The following is a 20648-nucleotide window of genomic DNA, read 5'->3' as shown; positions in this document are numbered from 1 at the left end:
TAATTTGTCCTCTGGTGACCAGTAACTACTGTACCGATTAACATGAAAAGAATTGTCAACTGATACGTAGCGCAGTTCAACTGACGCCATGTTGCTAATTAACTAGCTAGTGTCTCGCTAGGGTTTTCACAACAATCTCAATGTGTAGCCAAGTGATGTCATATCCACAGACCTCACATATCTTGCATATTGTACGGTGTTCAGTAAAACACCATCAGTTGGGAATACACAGTACTTGTGACTTTGCCAATATGAAGACTGAGTGGGAATACAAAACATGCCATCTATCATGGGTTGCTTTGATTTGATACATTATCGGGTTTTGTAAGTGAGAGGAGTTTATTTTCAGTACAGAGGAGAGATCATCTTCTGAAAGCTCACATCTGTCGTACTCAGAATATTAACTGAAGCTAATATGACAGCAGCACATTTTGAGTTAAGCATTTGATTTAGGGGGATAGTTTCCTTTTCACGTTTACTTTCAGCTTGGCTCGTAGCTGATAGAGATGAATCAAACATTGAAGGAAGCAAAAAGGCACAATCCGTTTTCTTATGGTCTTTTAAAACTTCTCAGCCAATGCTCTTGGTGTAAGTATATATGCAGATGTATGTGGATATAAGTGCATGTAAAAGGGTGTGCAAGCCTGTGTGTGTTCATGTATTGTAGTGTATCAATTGTACTTATGTGTATGTATGCATGGGAGCGAGCAAGAGGTGTGTGTGTGTGTGTGTGTGTGTATGTGTGTGTGTGCGCGTGCGTGTGGGTATGTGTATGTGTGTGTGTGTTCGTGTGTGTGTGTGTGCGTGTGTGCGTGAGTGTGTGACTCTCTCACCTGCACAGAGTTGAGCCTGCAATATCCGTTGAGCGGGAAACGGATGACGTGTGTGGGGTCCTGATTCCAGCCGGCGTTGACCGAGTTGCACATGACGTCGCCCGTCTCGGGGAAGATCTCCTCGATGAGCACCTTCTCGCCGCTGAGGGCGATGCGCTCGCCCAGGTCGGGCGTGACGCGCACCACCAGGCAGTCGCAAGGCTGCGCCCGACGCTGGTCCCGCTCCTGCTTCCAGCGCTCCAGCTCCTTGATCATGGGAGACAGCTGGTAGTAGCGCGCCTCTTCGTACAGCAGGTGGAAGTCCTGCAAAGGACGGGAATGAGGAGGAGGTGGAGGGAGAGGAGGAGAAGAGGTCAGGTAAGAGCAAAGGTCACACAGGATATTCCACACACTACAAAGTGCATCATTTTAACAGTAAACAAACTGTTATGGGTTGAACAAATATCAAACAAATTGCAATGCCCCAATCCTTAATTTCTTTTGTTTGTTTCTCTCTGTGTTTAAATACAGAACCAGGCATTGGAAGTAACAGGACTGTCCATTCTGTTCTTTGTAGCTATATGGCCCTAACCTCTGTGCCATGTTACCCATTCCAGCATCAGCCATGCCCTCCTGGGCCAGCTCATGTTACCATAACTGTGTCTCAATGTATGTTTCCATGAAAGATTACATCATCTTAATCTGTGCCCTTGTTGTTTGCCATGTTTAGTTTCCTAGGCGATTGTAATCAGGCCTCCATACAAACCCAAAGATATCCCTCAGACAGAACCTATGGGCGTTACAATAGGCCATACCAGTCTGTACCATAAGGAGCTAAAGATGGCAGATTCTATTACAGCCATTATCCAGCGTTACAATAGCCTGACCCAGGGCTCCAGAGTATAGAGCTGGGTTGGTCTAGAGGCCCCAGCGGTAGATTTCATCACAGATTATGTGCTAACCAAGAACAAGGGGAGCAAAAAGGAGGGAATATGATGATGAACAGATGGAAAGTCACAGGGAGGGAGAGAAAGAGGGAGGGAGAGAAAGAGGGAGGGGGGGATGAAAGGATAAACAAGGAAGGAGAAATATGAAGATGGGGGGGCTGTGTTAAAGAGTAAGAAAGAAAAAAGCTTAAGAGTAAGTAGAGGTTGAGAAAGAAAAATAAACAAAAAGAGAGAGAGAGAGAAAGAGAGAAAGAGACAGAGACAGAGAGAGAGAGAGAGAGACAGAGAAAGAGAGAGACAGAGAGAGAGTAGGAGCAAAGGAAATCATTGAAATCATTGGCCTTAACATTTTGTCAATTTAAGAGAAGCAATGCCAGACTGTGGTCAAAGAGACGTCTGGGTATATATAACAAAACAGCAACTTCCAGTGAGAAGGAAATAAAAGATGTCATCTAGCTCCGGGCTTCTGTGGCCTTCTGGGTAAAAGCTCATTACTCTTCCTCTACATCTGGTATTTGTATATGTATATATTCCTCATTATTACTCACTCTGGCTGTATACAGATCATATTCAGAGTTTAGCACATGCACGCAGTATGCAGACATTCATATACGTTTCTGTTAGCATTTTGTACAGAATGAGATGGCATTCATACCTGCCTGATGTCCAATCAAATCAGACAGAACAAATGTGCACACATAAATACCAGCAAGAGCAATGAGTAAGATATTACTCTGCTCTGTTCACATCATCAATCTATGTACATTTGTTAGATACTTGGTTCACCTACAGATCAGATATGAGTGTCAAGTGAAAATGGGGGTTTATGAGTCTAAATTTCAATTTGAGCCTTGTCTTCATCAGGCGAACCTTACAGGTCAGAGACCCGGCGGCAGCATTAGAAACATTATTTTTGGAGCTCATAAAAGTCGGTGGGACGACTACTCGACATCTTTTCTTTCCAACTCTCTCTCTCTCTCACTGTAAGCTGCATTCCTGTGTTCCAGGCAGTCGGGAGCAGATTGCCTGCCCTTCCCCCCCCTGGGCTGCTCGCACCCTGGGGCCATTTGCCCCCTCTCCCTCCTGCCTGTGATTTCCCACAAGACCAGATGGCACCATCGCTCAAAACTAGCATGAAAAATACCATGAAATGTAAGAGTGGGGAGAGAACTATGAGTAATACAATGAATGAAAATGGGGACGACTGTGTGTGTGTGTGTGTGTGTGTGTGTGTGTGTGTGTGTGTGTGTGTGTAAATGTATTTGTTACTGCGTATATTTGTGTGTGAATTTGTTAGTATGTGTGTTTGTGTGAGAGTGTGTGTATGTGCGTTTGTGTGAGTGCATGCAAGGACACCAAGCTAGCGCTAATTGAATGCATTCTGTGTGTTCAGTGGTGCTTGGTGGGGATGCAAATGCATGTCCGTCTGTTGCCTACTGCTATGCACACTCATGGCACTGATTATTTCCTACACTGAACGTGTTAATCAAAACCATGGGCCTCCACCTGTACTATCATCACAGCTTAATCACACACAGGATACGTGCACAGCTTTCAGTGCACAAAAGGCGCCATGTTATTTGAGGCAATCAATGACCCTGTTTCTGGCAAAGCCAGGTTTGGCCTGAGGGAAGGTGTGGAGGTGGGGGGAGCTGGGCTAGCTAGCTTTGTCTGCCATGTCACTCCACAACCATCACACATTCTAACTTCAACCAGATGGCTTCTTTTTTTTTTTTTAAAGAAAGAAACAGCATAACAAATATTATCTATTTCGGAAAATAAGAGAGAACAGTTGAGTCTGAACCTGTCAGTAGTGGCAGAGAAAGAGGGTGGATGACAAGCAGTGCGTGTGTGTGTGTGTGTGAGAGAGAGAGAAAGAGTGTGTGCGAGTGTGAGTGTGAGTGAGTGTGAGTGTGTGTGTGTGTGTGTGTGTGTGTGTGTGTGTGTGTGTATGTGTGAGTGTAAGTGTGAGTGTGTGTGTGTGTGTGTGTGTGTGAGTGTGTGTGTGAGTGTGTGTGTGTGTGTGTGTGAGTGTGTAGGGGGGGATACAGCTAACGAAGAGAGGGGCAGAGAAGGAGTTTCAGAAGGACTGCATCATCACTGGCTAAGGGTGCTGTGGCCGCCGGGGTGGCGAAGCTATAAAGGCTTTTCCTGCACCTTCCTGCGCCTTCCTGCGCCTTCCTGCACCTTCCCTGAGCTCCGCTGGGTGTGAAACTCCAGGCCTCCGCCGCCGCCGCCGCTGCTGGGGTGTTCATTAACTGCACCTCCACTGCCGTCTCTCAAACAGCCCCGACCAGCCCCAAGCAGCCGCTCGTACCCCGAGAACGTGACCGCTGACTGAGCCTCGCTAACTGCAAAAAAAAAAAGTCCTGTGGAGGACCCTCACAAACTGGACGTTCGCTGGCCAGTGAGCCAAGCGAGTTTAAAAAAAAAAAATAAACCACACCAAGCAGATGTTCTAATGTTTAACATTACTTGAACGTGAAGTGAAAACGCTATGGTACATTTGGCCTTTCTTCTTTGCTTTACCTTTTCTCCCATTTGTTTTTTTCTTTTGCTTCTCTCTCTCTGTCTCCATCTCTCTCTCTCTCTCTCTGTCTCTCTCTCTTTTCCTCCACACAGCTGATGTTGCGCTCCAGGGGGCTCTCTCTCTCGCTCTCGCTATCAAAGTGCACCTCTCGCTCCTTCCCAGGTCTGCAGTCGCGGTGCGGATGGATATGTTTTTAACAGGGCTCTGTCTGCGAGGCACTTTAGTCATCCTGAGCACCGCCGCACACAAAACAACACTGTACTCCTGCCTGAGACTGGGAAGAGGAGGAAGAGTGAGAGTGAGAGAGAGAGAGAGAGAGAGAGAGAGAGAGAGAGAGAGAGGGGGGGGGAGGGAAATGAAAAGGAAAAGGAGGTCTCATCCCAGCAGCTTTGTCTTGGTTGCTGCCAGCCTGCCAGGCTCCCGCAGACGATTCCTACACAATCACGGTCTAGCGTCCAGACAGGGCCGGTTGAGCACCGAAATAATGATCTGACCTGATCGCCCACTGGCAAGGCAAAGCATCTCCGAGTGAGAGGGAACGATGGAGGCAGAAAGAGAGAGTGAAAGAGAGAGAGAATGAGGGGATGAGAGAGAGACAGAGACAATGAGTGAAAGAGGGAGACAGAGAGAGAGGAACATGTCTTGATCCATCCAACATGCCCAAAAAAGAGGGAGCCTCTTCTCTCAGAAGCAGTCAAAACAGTAAAAACAGGAGGTCACCAGCCGTTCACCAAATGCACTCACAGCTTAATGCCCTCCATTCACCCATCCCTCTTTCTCTCCGCCCCTCTCCTCTCCTCTCCTCTCTGCTCCTCTCCGCTCCTCTCTCAGCCAGACATGAGCGCCAAAGGCTCGCCGAGGGGTCGGCCTCAAATACCACACAACCGCTCCGCCATAACAATCTCAACCACTGCACCAATGATAGCCGCCTGCATCTGAAAGCAATGCAACAACGGCTACACCACACACACACACACACACACACACACACACACCACCACACACACCACCACACACACCACCAACAACAGCGGATTCCAGAGGTGCAAAGTGAAAGGCAAATCAAATATTTGCATTCACAAAACCAAACAAAAAGCACAGATTGTGAAAATGCATTTTTAAAAAGAAATCCCCCCCTCCTTGCAAATGAAAGGAAACACAAATGTAAAAGAAAATCATTTGGTTTCTGAGTGAGTGAGTGAGTGAGTGAGTGAATCAGGCCGTCTGATGTATGCGATGAGATTCAGGGAGGAGATTTATTCCATTCTTCCCTGACTTTCACATTGATTTAGTAAAACACACAGCGCCATGGCTGCCAGCACAGCAGATCGGTGCCCGGGGCCGTTGCAGGCGTGATGCCGTACAGATAAGGACATGCTCCATTCCGTCAGGCACCATTTGCATGTTTTTCCCCCGTTCATGCAAATTGAAAGGTACGAGGATCAACCGAATGTGATTGGGGAGGAGGAGGGGAGGGGTAATGAGCTGAAACGCCACGCTGCCTTTCTCTACTTCTCTTTCTCCCTCGCTTTCTCCCCCCCCTATTTCTTTCTTTTTTTATTTTCTCTCATTTTTTTGTTGTTGAAATCCACCCCTTTTTCTTCTGTTGTTGTCCTTGTTGCTGTTCTCTTGGCAAACAAAGAGTGTGTGAAAGGGAAGAAATAGGGAGAAAAAAAAGCCAAAACGCAAAACCTCCTTCAGAAAAAAGCCCTTGAGGCTGCTTGCCAAACCCCATTCCCCATTTGAATTTGAGCCTCGCGGCCTGTTCCCTGCCTGCTCTCCCCACTGAGTCTCTCTGACTGCGTCTGCGTCTCCAAACACACCGCGCCACAGAGGTGTCCCATCAGACATCATGCTAACACCTGATTCAACATACACTTTCTGCTCACCACCGGAGTGGATAACACACACACACACACACACACAAATACAGATGCCCATAGCAATACACATGGAGGACTTAACATCATATGACAAATATGTACATGCAAACACTCACACACACATGCATACAGCATACACAGGACACACTATGCTGGTGCACAGTACACATACACATACTGGATTGTCACAACACAGCACATACAAAGCAAATACACACACAAACACACGCACACGACATAGAAACACAGATACCCAAAACTACCTACACAGCATACATACACACTCTCTCTCACACACTTTCTCTCATTTACACACACACACACACACACACACACACACACACACACACACCCACACACACACACACACACACACACACACACACACACACACACATACAAATATACAAAAACTTATGCACATGTCCATCCAGCAAACAGCACACACAGATACTCCAACACACACACACACATAATGCATCTAGATAGCAGCACACATAGATTATCTAACACACACACACACACACACACACACACACACGCACACACACGCACACATGCACACACACACACACATGCACACACACATCCAGACAGCAGCACACAGATAGTGAGGGTGTGCAGGCAGCGGCACGCTGAGCCCAGGTTAGTGTGTTTAGCCGAGCAGTGAGCACGCCAGCGTCCTCATGCAGCCAGGGAGGCAGGGGGCAGGTGTGTGCAGCCACACTGAGCTAATCGGCCCACTTACAACAGCAGTGTGTGTCTGTGTGTGTGTGTGTGTGTGTGTGTGTGTGTGTGTGTGTGTGTGTGTGTGACTGTATGTGTGTGTGACTGTGACTGTGTGTGTGTGTATGTATGTTTGTGTGTGAGTGCACGCATGCATATGTGTGAGAGTGTATGTATTTACAAAAGAGAGACAGAGTAGAGAAAAAGGTGTGCAGTGTGTGCGTGTCCACACATGTGAGAGGAGTGTGAGTGTGTCTCTTTAGGTGTGGGTGAGTGTGCAGGAGTGCATGAAACAAAGAGTGCGGACAGATAGATGGATAGATGGATAGATAGATAGATAGATAGATAGATGGATAGATTGATGGATAGATCCTGTTTCTTGCCAACCAGGGCAGTCCACCAGACCAGGCAAATCATTACTACTCTGGGCTGGACTGTCAAAACTGACTGCACACAGGTTGGAGAGGAGGATAAGGAGGAGGAGGAGAAGGAGGAGGAGGAGGAGGATGAGGAGGAGATGTTGAGGGACTGGTTCACCTGAACAGCCCACTCTAGAAAACTTCTTGGGAAGGGAGGGAGAGCACAGCTCCAGGCCCTGCCACTCACAGCACAAACGGCTCTCTCTGAGCACTGGGCCTCGGCTCGGCCCTTCTCAGCTTTAGGAGGGAATGTGAGTCAAGCGGTGTTTGAACCCTCATATCTCCTTCAAAATAAAACATTCTATTGGGTTGGACAGCATTATAGATACAAATGTGTGCCATTTTATCTTATGGAGCTGAGATTCATCACAAGTGTCATTGTCACCTCCTGTTCCCATTCCAAAGCCAAACGGTTGGTCTTTTATCCAGCCTCTCGTGTTGTCAACATTCAGTCAATGTTTACAGAACATCTGTGAGCTTGCCAAGTCATAATGATAATACTGAGTTACAGTGGTGTGAAGAAGCTGCAACTGATCACAAACTGATCCTCAAATGAAGCTTTCTACAGTTAATTGCAGCTCTGTTGTATATCCAGCTTCAGTAGTAGGTGCTTACTTCATCTGTCTTTTATAGTGTCATTTCCAGTGTACTTCAGCACAAGGTACCTGCCACCACAAAAGAGAATATCTAACTTCAAAAACACCTGAACAATGGCAAACTCCCAACTTCCTCATGCCACCTTCCACACTAGGCATGCCTGCTATCCTCCCCTGCGATAGCGACACCTGCATGACTCACTGTGTCTCTCCTGTGGAGTGTTCATGTATCCGTGAACTTTCTCTTAAAAAGAAAAGAGTGAAAAAGAGGTGTGTGTGTGTGTGTGTGTGTGTGTGTGTGGAAGGGGGGAGGGGGGGTTACCAAAAAAAGGTGTCATTTCATCTCATTTACCTTGAAGTCATCAGGTAGGAGCAGCTTGCAGGTCCTGAGGAAGCTGAGAATGTACCGGAAGATCTCGCCGTCCCGATCGATGAAGTAGTGCTGCTTCAAGCTGTCCAGGACAATAGGCTCCGTGCCATTAAACAGCCGGCTGATTCTGAAAATGAAAACGCAAACACACGTAATGGAATGAGAAGCCGGCTTCCCCTTTCCGTTGCGCAAAACAATTACCCTCCATTTATTTTTTTGAATATTATTAGTGCCCAAGCCCGACAAGCATTACTATTAGCATCCGGGGTTGAAACAAAAAAGCTCAGGGCACATTTCCGCTGCTTGGTAAACCTATTTGAAGTGTCCTTTCCTTTGGGGGAAAGATTAACCCAACCGGCACCGTGCAGGATTTGGGTTCTGCAAAAAATCTGCCGTCTCCCCATGTCCCCATTATGGAAAAAACTTTCGGCAATCAAGTGTGCCTCTCGCAGATAGACATGGAGCAGAAAACGAGCTGCCTGCGTTTAATACAACCAATGCTTTGTCTGAGGTATCCAATCAAGATGGCCATACAAATATCTTTACATGCAAATATCTAAACATATTCCCTTCCCTGGCACGTTTTGTCAGGGAGGGGAACCCAGTATCCATTTGTTTCCGTTAGGCCAAACTAGACTGATCCGGCAGCCATGTCGCAGCCATTCACTGACCCAGCTGATTTAGCCAATTAGTTGCTCAGTTTCTTCCCTGATCTGTTCATTATCTTGTGGTTCACAAAAAATGTTATAATATCTGGGTGGTTGGCATGGAATACTGAGTAGGACTTCCCATTTTCTGGACCTGGATTTGAAGCTCATATCTCTGCCTTTCTCAGCCTGTGAGGGCCTTTCCCCATTAGAATGCAGGAGGACAGCGAGAGTTGCTATAAATTATTGACTGAACTCGGGCGTAATAGGACACCTGTTTTCCCAGCCGTCCGCACCTGACCTCTCCAAATTGCCGTGCGAGCGTAACGATGACTGAGAGCCTGGCTGTGATGTTCGCTGCTGAGGCTCATCAAGGCCTCGGCTGGAAATTGCAGTAATCTGTAAGCTTTCATTGCCCTGCGACTTCGTCTCGCCTACAGATACAATAGACTGCCCCCGCATTCCGCCACTACTTTAGTGGGAGAAGAGAGAGAAGGACATATTTTCTCCCCATACGTTTCAGTTCCACTATTTTAGTGGGAGAAGAGAGAGAAGGACATATTTTCTCTCCATACGTTTCAGTTCCACTCCAGACAAAGTGTGTTCCATTCTAATAGGTTCCTGAGTCACCTGCTATAAAGGGCTGGATGGACCGATCCAACATAAAACTAGTCACATAAGCACTACGCAATCAGCTCTGATAAAGCCTGTGCTACCCTTAGTAAATGTATGTCCTCATTATACAACCGATAAAAGGCATTTGTTAAGACTACGGTGCTTTGTATGTATGTATGTGTGTATGTATGTGTGTATGTATGTACAGTATGTATGTATGTATGTGTGTATGTGTGTATGTGTGCGTGTATGTATGTGTGTATGTATGTATGTATGTATGTATGTATGTATGTATGTATGTATGTATGTATGTATGTGTGTATGTATGTATGTATGTGTGTGTGTGTGCGTGTTAACAAATCACAATGGCATAGTGTGTACCCCTCATATCACCCTTCCTTTCATGCTCCACGGGAAACATGGGTCTGTATGTATGAGCAATCGGAGACACTAAGACACTAATGCCTGCTTTGTCGTGACACATGTCTTATTTGTACTGTACGTCTGGAGGAGGGTTTTGCTTTCAGGGGCTGTAAGCGAGAGGAATCTATACTCGTAATCTTTACATATTTCAAGTATCTTCCTCTCGTCCGCGCACTATCCCGACACGTCTCTCTTGCCACGGGAGGCCTGGCTGTTAGCGTCTTTTTGATGTAATCTCCCCTTTAATCATGGCAAGAGGCTTTAAGGTCAAACAAGTGCAGTCGACCTACAAAAGAAAAGGAAAAATCAGAAGGAAGTGAAATTCACAGAAGCTTCATTTTTTCCGCCTGACGCTTGTCAAAGCCTGTTACAGGGAGTACTACTAGTCAGCGGCAGGGGGATCTCCTACAGGGGTCTTAATGCACACAGCTGTGTTGACTTTTATGTCTAAATCTCTGCGACGAATGAGGCGGAATTTCCATGGCAATCCCGCGCCTTGTAAATGCACAGGTCCCCCATATCCCAAAACCTCATCAGGTGCACAGGGAATCCCATTATGAAGAGGGGACGCTTAGTGCTATCATTCTGTGTGCATACTTTTCCTCTTTTTTGCTAAGATGCTCTCGTTCTTTCCATCTCATCCTCTTCTTCCTTCTTCCTCTCCCCTCCTCTCCCTCCACTCTATCAATCTTTCTCTCCCTCTCTCTCGCTCTCTTTCTCTCCCTTTCTTCTCCCCTCTCTCTCTCCCCCTCTCTGTTTTTTTCTCTGGAAATCGATGCAAAATGCTTTATAAAAAACCAATACTCATCTCCCTGTTGTGCCCGGGGTGTTCCTTTCTCATATGGTCTTGCAATTCTTCCAGCTAGAATTTCACCATACCCCTCCAGGCTACCTCTGTTTTTCATCTCCACTTTTTTAAAAAGCAATTAAAATGCTGCCTGTTTTTCTTTTCTTTCTGTTCCCTCCCTCTCTCCCTCTCTCCTCCGTCTCTCCCTCTCTCTCTCTGTCTCCCTCATCCTCTCTCCCTCCTTCCCTCTCCCTCCTCTCCCATCTCTTTCCCACCTCTCGTTCTCTCTCTCTCTTGTTTCCTCCCTCCATACACCTCCTCTCTCTCTCTCCCTCTCTCTCCTTTCGGTAAATCACCGGCTCTAGCCCCTCAGCACCTGCAGTAAGAGGCCCCCCTCTCAACACGCTTTGTCTCTGTCATGTCAGACAGGTAGAGTAGAGGAGCACACCATGCAGTCTGCTGCTTCACAGAGACAGAAAGACAGTTAAGGAGAGGGAGAGAGAGAGAGGGAGAGGAGGGAGAAGAGAGAGAGAGAGAGAGAGAGAGAGGGAGAGGAGGGAGAAGAGAGAGAGAGAGAGAGAGAGAGAGAGAGAGAGAGAGAGAGAGAGAGAGAGAGAGAGAGAGAGAGAGAGAGAGAGGGAGGGTATCGAAGAGAAACAGGGTGGGAGAGAAAGTCAAAGAGAGACAGCAAGAATGAAAGAGAAGACAAAAGGCAAAAGAGAGCAATAGAGCTAGAATGATAAAGAGATAGATAACGAGGATGAGTGATAAAAAGATAGAATAGAATAGTGAAAACAGAGAGATAGAGAGAGAAAGGGTGGGAGAGGAGCAGCGTGGGAGTCTTTTCTGAAGGACAGCCTGGGCTCTCAGATCTCCCGTCCCGATGGTGCTGTGTGGAGACAGCGGGGCGGTAGGTAGGCATCTCCCAGACCCACACACACACACACACACACACACACACACACACACACACGTCAGCCTCTGCCCACCTCAGCCTCTGCCCACAGCACCGCGCCGCTGAGTGCCACCGGTGCAGGGGAGGTCAAGTGCCTCGGCGAGGGCTGTGGCCCCCACGCCTCGCTCCCTGATTGATTCCCGATGAAATCTGACAGGCCTGCCCGAGCGCACCTGACTTCCGCTGCCTTCACGGGCACTGCACACTGAGACAGCCAGGTACACACTGTGGGCCGCTCCTCTCGCTTTTACTGAGATCACAGCGCCGTGCGGGTGGAGTGGAAGCCTAATCCACTGATAGTAGCTGACTGCACTGAGGGACAGGAGCTGACTAGACACAGACACTGATGGGCCACATACCGGAGAAAAACTACGATTCCGCAGAGGCTCTGAGACCTAAAGATACTAGCTCATCAGTAATGAGTGTACAACATCTGTGCCTGAGCACCTAACAAACCGCACCTGTCTCGTAGGCACCACTTCTAAATATTACTGTGATAAAATCACTGCCATCCTGCTGAGAACCAAATGGTGTTCGACAGACAGACGGACAGACAGACATCTCATAAATCAACTTTTGGACGTTTTTGGAGCAGATCCGAACTTTCCCTGATAAAAGACGCCAGTGAGCGATTGTCTAAATGGCACGTCATCCGAGCCAGCTCCAGATCATGTCATGGCTTCATTAGCCAGTGGTGTCACGCGTCGATCTGCACCATGTTACGCGTCCCACAGACACAGGCGGGTGGCGCCGTTGAGGAAGTGTCTGCGAGCAGAGCGCATCAATGTTTCATGACCCTTGTCCTTTAATCCGCAGAGAGTGGCGAGGAAGACAAATGGCCCAACATTAGTTACTAGACTAAGTTTCTCTTCCCCCATTGCATTATTCAGCAGGCAATCTATTAAAAGAAATCATCGACTTAAAATTCTCTAACTCCCCTTCTTGCTCGACACATCTGTGACATTCGGCATTGGGTGAAAGCTGAGGTTGTGTGTGTGTGTGTGAGAGAGTGTGTGTGTGTGTGAGAGTGTGTGTGTGTGTGTGTGTGTATGTATGTATGTATGTGTGTGGTGTGTGTGTGTGTGTGTGTGTGTGGTGTGGTGTGAGTGTGAGTGTGTGTGTATGTGTGTGGTGTGTGTACAAGTGTGTGCGTGTGTGTACAAGTGTGTGTGTGTGTGTGTGTGTCTGTGTAAGTGTGTGTCTTTACTCTCTTTTGTAGCTTATGTTGCTCTTGTGCGTGTATAGTGCGGCTATCGCTCCATAATTGTTTAGCTTTCTGTCAGCCATTATCCTAATTCACACAAATGGCTCCTCCTTCACTGGCTCCACTGGAAAGAGCTGCCCTCAGGGCTCACTCAGAGCAGGCAGAGAGAAGTCGAGCTTCCACACTGCCATCCTGTCACTGCTGGAGGAGGAAGTATTTCTGGGCTGGCCTGTGCCTGCATTGTGTGTTTGTGTGTGTGCGTGCGTGTGTGCGTGCGTGCGTGAATGTGTGTGTGCGTGTGTGCATCCAAGAGTTGAGTTAAAGCATAAACAGACTGAGATGACTTGCACTTACTGGCAAGTTAGTGGGACTAACTTAAGGTTAAACATTCCATCTGCAACATATACACGTTTGGCATATACACACCTATTCTCTTTAACCCTGAAAAAGCTGTCCATTTACATGGCTGTATATCATTGAGATAACTTCAATAGAATGGCAACATTTATTATTTACTGTCAGCCATAGATAGCTTGGCCCCTTAGGTTGTTACGCATATTGGGGAGTGGAGGGCAGATTTAACCTCTGTGCCTCTTCCGACAGCAGGCAGAGAATACAGATTTCTTGTCCAGTCTTGCAATAAATCCCACATAACTCCTCAAACTTTTGGAGGGTGTCATGGTGACAGTAGTAAATACTGTAAACAAAAGTAAATACTGTAAACAAAAGTAAATAAGACAGTAGTAAATACTGTAAACAAAAGTAAATAAAAGTAAATACTGTAAACAATTCAACAAAGGTACCCCTCTAACTCCTCTCCATCTTGTTAGAACAGGTGAGGATGTTTAATCTTCAGTACAAACTTTACTTGGGAACATGAAATGTACCACGTAATGTTCAGAACATCAAAACATCTTATAACTCAATGTAAATGTATTTCTTAAAGTAGGCTATAGCACACAAACAATAATTTTAAGAAAGCTTCTTATCAATATCCACGTCACAACTGCACATTAAATAGAGAGTGAGATAAAGCAATATCAACTACTCAGCCTTAGACATTATATAGCAAGGGAGATTCCTAAATCTTTAAAAGGCTAGAATTGTTTTTGAGGATGTGACAGACTGATAATGAGAAAATTACTTTGACCTTAAAGACACTCTCTCAGCTAGTGACTGTACAAAGTATAACCAACATAACATTTCAAATGTGACATCACTGAACAAAAAGCATCCAGTAAGCATAGTTAAAAGTCCACGAATACCTAAGAAGTTGTGGTGTTTTCTATAGATTAAGTCACTGTCACTGCTAGCAGGAGTTTTCTAAAATAAAGACAAATGTTTATCAAACTAATATTCTAATCAGGCCATATGCCTTAAAATGTAAACAGGTAAAGTTGTGGTATTTATCCAAATATAACGAATTAATTATTTCCATTAGCCTACTCAGTGTAGTGATCGTATAAACCATACACAACTATGTTCCAAGACGAAATATCACATAACATTTAGGCAAACAAGTCCGAGCACTCTTCTAAAGCAACAGAGACTGGTCCACATAGCATGCATAATAAGGAGAATGTATCCTTACCTGGAGTCTGGGTATTTGGTAAGAGTGGCCAGACTACTGGTGTACATGTGTCCACCAACGTCAATGTGCACCGGTGCATTCGCTTTAGTGAGCTGCGCCGGGAGTGGGATCCCTTGCGAAGCCAGAGGAGATACCGGGGACCGGGTCAAAGACAGACGTGACATGCTTCTTCCTTCCTGAAAGCAAGTAAATGCGAAAGCCATGGTTATAAGTATGATGCGACTCCAGAGAATGCTACTATCTCCCACCTTAAGTGTGACTGCAGTCCTGACTCAAATCAGATCGCTTCCACATCTGCCCGTTCGCATATTTAGCTTACAAATTATTGCCACAGCTCTAATTAAGTATGTTTGCATCTCTTCATTCATATTACCTGAGGGGAGGATAGGAGGATGCTTATTAGCGATACAGAGAGAGGAATGCTAGGTGTCAGCCTCTAGGGGGACAAAAACAAACTGCAGTAGTCTAATTAAAGGTCGTGTTATGTGTTAGACATGATATTCCCAGACACGTGAACAACCGATCTGAGAATTCAGAGTTTGGGGCATTTTGTGACTGACCTAGAGGCCCCCATAAGACACACGCGCTCGTTATGTTCCAAATTTAACAAATACATCCGAAACAACTTCTTAAAACGCATCCATTAAAACATTTTCACGGTGTGTTATGTTGGTTAACACAGGTGTACTGGCCTCATTAGTAGAATAAATAAGTTCATGATAGTTTGACGCAAATTTATTTTGGGCTGATTTGCCTAAAAGCATTGAGGCCATATCAGAAGGTAGTTTGTACCCGACACAAATCTGAAATCATAAATGGTATTTGGTCACTTTTCATTTGCTATTGCTTCTATGGGTTACTTCGCTGTTGAAAGCAATGTTTCAGTAATCTAATTTCAAAGTTTGGCACCAACTATGCCAGCAATATTCTTCTCATTAGAAGAACAACAATCGAGTCAGGGCCTCACTGTCCACCTCGCTATTGCACACTTGTAAAGTGGCAAATATGTGCAGTTTCAGTGACCCTCCTTGGAACCACATTACGCATGTTCATGACAGAACCCTACTTTCATTCGTTTGATGGTTCCATAGAGTTAATTAGTTAAGCCTAACTGGAATCATTTAAATATAGGCTGTCGCGTTTAAGTTAGGATATATGATGTTTATTATACTGAAAGACCATCTCGCACCCAGCGGCGTTTAAAAGAGACTGTGATTTCAGAAAGGGAAAAAAACAGAGTTTATTTGCATAGACGCCGAGAAAGGGATTTGCTAAGAGTTGAAAAGGATTTCATCGACTAGTTTCTCCATGCACTCCCTCATTTGCGAAGCGGTTATTTTAACCATAAAAGGTAAACAGAAGGCGGTTGTTAGGGCTCCATTCAACTCTTTCGCTTAGGGCGAAAAGCCCTGGGCAAAGACTGCTGAAAGACTACAGAATTTTCCAGGGTGTTGCCTCTGCGCACGAAGCCTCCAGGAATAATGCTCATTTAATACACACGCTGGGTGAGACATTTCAGATCCCAGTGAAAGAACGACTTCAAAAGACTTGAGAAGTTTTAGGCGTATGAAGCTCTCCCACCTCTTCATATAGCCACGGGGCCTCTAGTAACCAATAGCCCTCTGATATGAATGTTAGCAGGAATGCACAAGACACACTCTGACACACACACACACACACACACACAGAGAGAGAGAGAGAGAGAGGCCTCCTGCAAAGATGCATACACAAAAATAAAATACAAATACCACACTAGTACAGTGCAGTTCAAGTTTTCGATAGTTAACACAGAAACTCCGAAATCCACTGTGGCTACCATGTCGAGTCACCATAACCCGAGAGGAGTGAATGACATATGTCATTAATGACAGGCACTGACAAGGAGAGCCACAATGAAATCAGGACAGATACTCTGGTCTAACATCTCTTCATTTTCAAAGTGAGAAAGCACCACGCTGAATGATCTTGCTCTCGAGTCGTTCACAGAAAAAAACACAACCACTGAAAGTGAAGGACCATTGGCTCGTTTTAATGAGATCAGCTCTGACATCTGCTCCCTTGCTGTCTGTATTGTGGGTCTCCCACTGACCGGATTTTTGACGTATGTAACATCACATCGCATATTGTAACCGATGAGCGCCAGAGAGCATCACACAAGTTTCACAGATAGCCTGGGCTACACTGTAAGCACGTTAACACCGTTTCAATAAAAAATAACATCTCAAGCAATCATTTCACTTCTCAGGGCGAAGTGTAGCTTACTGTAGGCTATCAACTAGCGGACATTCCGATAGTAACATTTGTATTTCAAAAACGGCAATTGTACTCTGACAAGGATGCCATGCGACACATTAATTTCAATCTATCTTTACCAATATTTAACACATCGCCAAACATCAACACGATGCAAAACAGAACAAATATGTAATTTCCTCACTTTTGCCCTCTTCAGCATACTTTGCGCTGGTGCCCACGGGTAGCCTAAATTCTGATAATTACACAATATGGCGTCTTACTCAGACGCCGACATAAAATAGGCTACTGTAAGCAAGATGCGATATTACACGATTTTGAAGCGGTGTGTTTTACAGACAAATATAGCCATGATGTATCGCGGCAAGAGTAAGGTCTGTCGACTGTATCCTCGGTTTATCTCACACAATTCAGTAGACTACGCACACCATCATCCTTGCGGGCGAACGTAGTAATCATCTACCATGCCCCATGTGAAAATAATTTCTGATCAATTAAATATTCTACAACTAATCTAGATATTCATGCCAAAAATCTTTAGGTGGAGATGAAATTAAGCGTACCGTTTCAAACATTGTAGGAGTCCGAAGATATCCCAGCCAGATTCAATCGGTGCCAGTTGAAGGTTGCGTTCTCCCTTTCAAATGCCCCAAGTTTCCTTAAACTAGTGCGATCCAATACACAAGCATTCCTTGAGACGAGCCTATCTATTCTCTTCCTGCGAAGACCAGAAAATGTCCTCAAACTGTATTAAAACATGTGAATCTGGCAGTGATACATTGATTAAAAAGGGTCGCTGTGGCTTTAAAGATCTATAGCTTGTGTTGGCTTGACTTGTTCAGACCAAGCACTTTCCACAAAAGCGGCACAGGAAGCAAGCAGCATTCTTACCTTGAACATAGAAGAGATCTCTCCTTCCCCCTTTTCTGTTCTTATTTCTAAATACTATATTTCGTCTGGTCGGATCCTGCTGCGTATTTTAGCTTCTTGACCGTCTTTTTGCTAAAATGAATCTGCCGGGTCTGTTATGAGAAGAAGAAAGCCAATAATCCGTCTCTAAATAAGAGAGCCGAGCTAAAAAAGAATTCTTGCTCCGGGCTGCCCAAACGCCTCTGGGGCAAGGATTAGGCTACAATTAGCTCAGCCCTGCTCTGCGCCCAGGCTAATTTTTAAGATGAAAACGTGATATTCTCTCACTGTTCCCAAGACGGTGACAACGATAACACCAAGTCATTAGTGTTATGTTTTTCGTATTTTCCGCCAAAGTAAAAATAGATCAGCGCTCGTAACGGTTTAAAGTTCGGGTTTGCAGGGGATAACGGTTTGACGCTGTTCAGTATCAGGCAAGTGTCACGTCGCTCAATAGACTTAGAGAAGGAAAAAATTCAGATTTTAATCATTGTCATTTCGTCTGATGTAATATTTCCCTAGGCATTTTCAGCAAGGCATACATTTTCATTCTCTAAATAAGTAAAACAGGGCATGCTTCCTCTCCTTCTCTATCTCTCATTCTCTCTTCCCTGCTCTCTACTTCTAAAGCGATTATTCAGGCGCAGTAGCCTATAACTTGTTGATAAAGTGTATATAAATAAAAAGATGTTGCATTTACAGATATTCTTCAATAGTTTTCAGGCAGAGATTTTTCCTGTCCTTCCTCTCCCTCGCTAATGTCCCGAATTGTAACGCCAAATTTCCTGTAGGCCATTAAAACCAAATGACGTCTATCGACATGCATTCTGCTATTGCAAAAAGCGCCCTCACAACCCGCCTCGAGCCAAACGCGCCATTTCAATTATAGCACACGGCTAGATGGAGATGTCTGCCGTGAAGATTTCCCATGCAAACAGGGAAGCTGCTCCTAGTTCAACGATTGCATCTTTTTACCTCAAAGATACATTTAATTAAAACGAAATGCAGGATCGTAGTAAAATGTAATTTACTTTGCATTACACAACAATATCTGAAATATAAAATATATTTGATCTTCCTAAAAGAGATGTTTTGTCGTTTCCTGTCTCTTACTCAGGTGCTCGGATAGGACGGTGATTATTTATTTATTTGCTTGTTTGTTTATTTGCGTGTAAATAACTGTGAATAATTGATGTTACATTGAGCCCCGTAATTACTGTATTCTCAGATGCAGGCAGCTGTTCCTTGGGTTTTGTTTCTTGATGTTTGGCGCCTACCAGTGTGTGAACAGATGAATGGTCAGTCTGACATTCTCATGTGCAGCCGGCAGATGTTCTTTCCCCTTTTTGTTAGGACAGCGAGCATGATTTAATATGCTTAAATACATCCCAGTTGGTTGTCAGACAAAGTAGAACAAATACTTTAAAATGATTGCACCTGGAACATAGCTCGGAATGGTTGGCTCTCCGCAAGTGACAAGTGGAAAGGCACATAGAATGTCCCTGCGTGGTCCTCGGAGAGGGAGCCTTTGGAAAGCACCCCGGCTCAGAGGGCAGAGAACTCGCCCTTGGGCTTAGATTTGTTGTCTTCGGCAGTACAAACTGGAGGGGAAGGCTGGATATTTTTTTTTCTCATTAAAGTAACAAGCCCCGAGTTAGTTCAATTACATGAACTATGCAGAAGATGTTGTAAATTTAAAGATTTAAATAGCTTACAAAGTTGCCCCGGGCCCCATCAGTTAATTTCCTTAATTTATGGATTTAAGCGGAGTGTCTGAAGTGAAAAGGAGACAGAGAACTAGGTCAGCACCGGAGCTGAATGCCACAAAAACGTCATGACGGGTCGGCCTGTCAGATTTGGTGGCAAGGTGTTTTCGGGAGGTAGTATATAGTTCACTCTACACATGCTCCGTTGACATGTGCCGTTTTTTGTGATCAAATATCTGTTCGCCTGACACTATTATGGCGGAGACACACATGGTGATCATGCGACATTTTATTTGATGTTAACAATCAATAAGAGCACTGTAGGCTACATACTCCGTATTTTACCAGTCAGTGAATGAAGTCCCATGTTATTATCATTGCAGACTGTGATGTTTTGACATGTGGGATTCTAGCCTAATTATTTTGTCCTGGATCTCAGTCAGTGTTACACGCCATGCTGTCCTTGACAAATTGATTTCATGCACTTAAGTAAGAAATCTGCATAAAAGACCCTATCCCTCTTATTACGGAAGGATATCATAATATCATCTGGCAGATATATATTCTACATGAACAGATAAGCTACTACAGTATGGGCAGCAGTAGCCTGTATAGCGTTCATTATATTTATCTGAATATGCCCTGTATTAAGGGTAGCGGGGTTTTTTTTTTTTTTCAATTAAAGGCATCCTGCAACTGCTCCACATCACCTTCGACTGAGGTTTGAAGAATACCTACTAAAAATACAACAGCAGAAGAGAAAATCTGTCAGGATTTGCGAGGCCTTTTGAGAGTGTGTATGTTAATGAAGAGTATGCATTAATGCATGACCCTATAAGAATAATAACTTTGCCTAGGGCCTTGAAGGCAGGTGTCATTAATAGTTATGCCGAGACCGTTGTGTCAAAGTCTGCCACATGGCACTAATCTCTTTCTAGGGTTATATTTTTAAATGCTGCTACTATTTCTTACTAAGTAATAAATTGTACCTAATGCCTTTATTTACTGCAGCGCTTAATGTTGTATTTTAGGTTAAATGTGTGAATGCTGCCCATGACGATTCTATTAAAAACATCGGTCTGCATGTTTTCTAAAGTAATATAGAACACTCCATCTTCCTAGACTGGCAGAGGCAATCCAATTTGCCTTACTCTGTGCTTCCTGAGGATGTATTTGAATGAATACGATTCAGTTGCACATGGGCTTCTAGTGCATTTGAAATGTTAGTAAATGTGTGCTCCTGTATACTCCATGCCAGGAAATGGAGAATGCTGT

General features: G+C 44.9%; 1 protein-coding gene across 2 annotated transcripts in view; it reads right to left on the bottom strand.

Annotated features, from left to right (window-relative positions):
* Positions 1-18500, bottom strand: part of LOC121682184 (BTB/POZ domain-containing protein kctd15) — a 31005-nt gene extending 12505 nt beyond the window's left edge. Inside the window, exons 1-5 of one of the 2 annotated variants that reach the window (XM_042062229.1) lie at positions 17650-18498; positions 17322-17476; positions 14506-14681; positions 8266-8410; positions 834-1136 (exon numbers count right to left, since the gene is read on the bottom strand). In XM_042062229.1, coding sequence (XP_041918163.1) covers positions 834-1136; positions 8266-8410; positions 14506-14681; positions 17322-17333 — 636 coding nt within the window. In that variant the 5' untranslated portion in view covers positions 17334-17476; positions 17650-18498. Of the gene's footprint in view, positions 1-833; positions 1137-8265; positions 8411-14505; positions 14682-17321; positions 17477-17649 lie in introns of both variants that reach the window. The other variant, XM_042062230.1, reaches the window with a different exon arrangement.
* Positions 18501-20648: the final 2148 nt, after the last annotated feature.

This window comes from Alosa sapidissima, chromosome 14 (assembly GCF_018492685.1).
Source record: "Alosa sapidissima isolate fAloSap1 chromosome 14, fAloSap1.pri, whole genome shotgun sequence".
In the NCBI taxonomy this organism is placed as follows: Eukaryota; Metazoa; Chordata; class Actinopteri; order Clupeiformes; family Clupeidae; genus Alosa; species Alosa sapidissima.
Note: the sequence above shows the minus strand (reverse complement) of the source record. Positions and strands in the feature narration are given on the sequence as shown.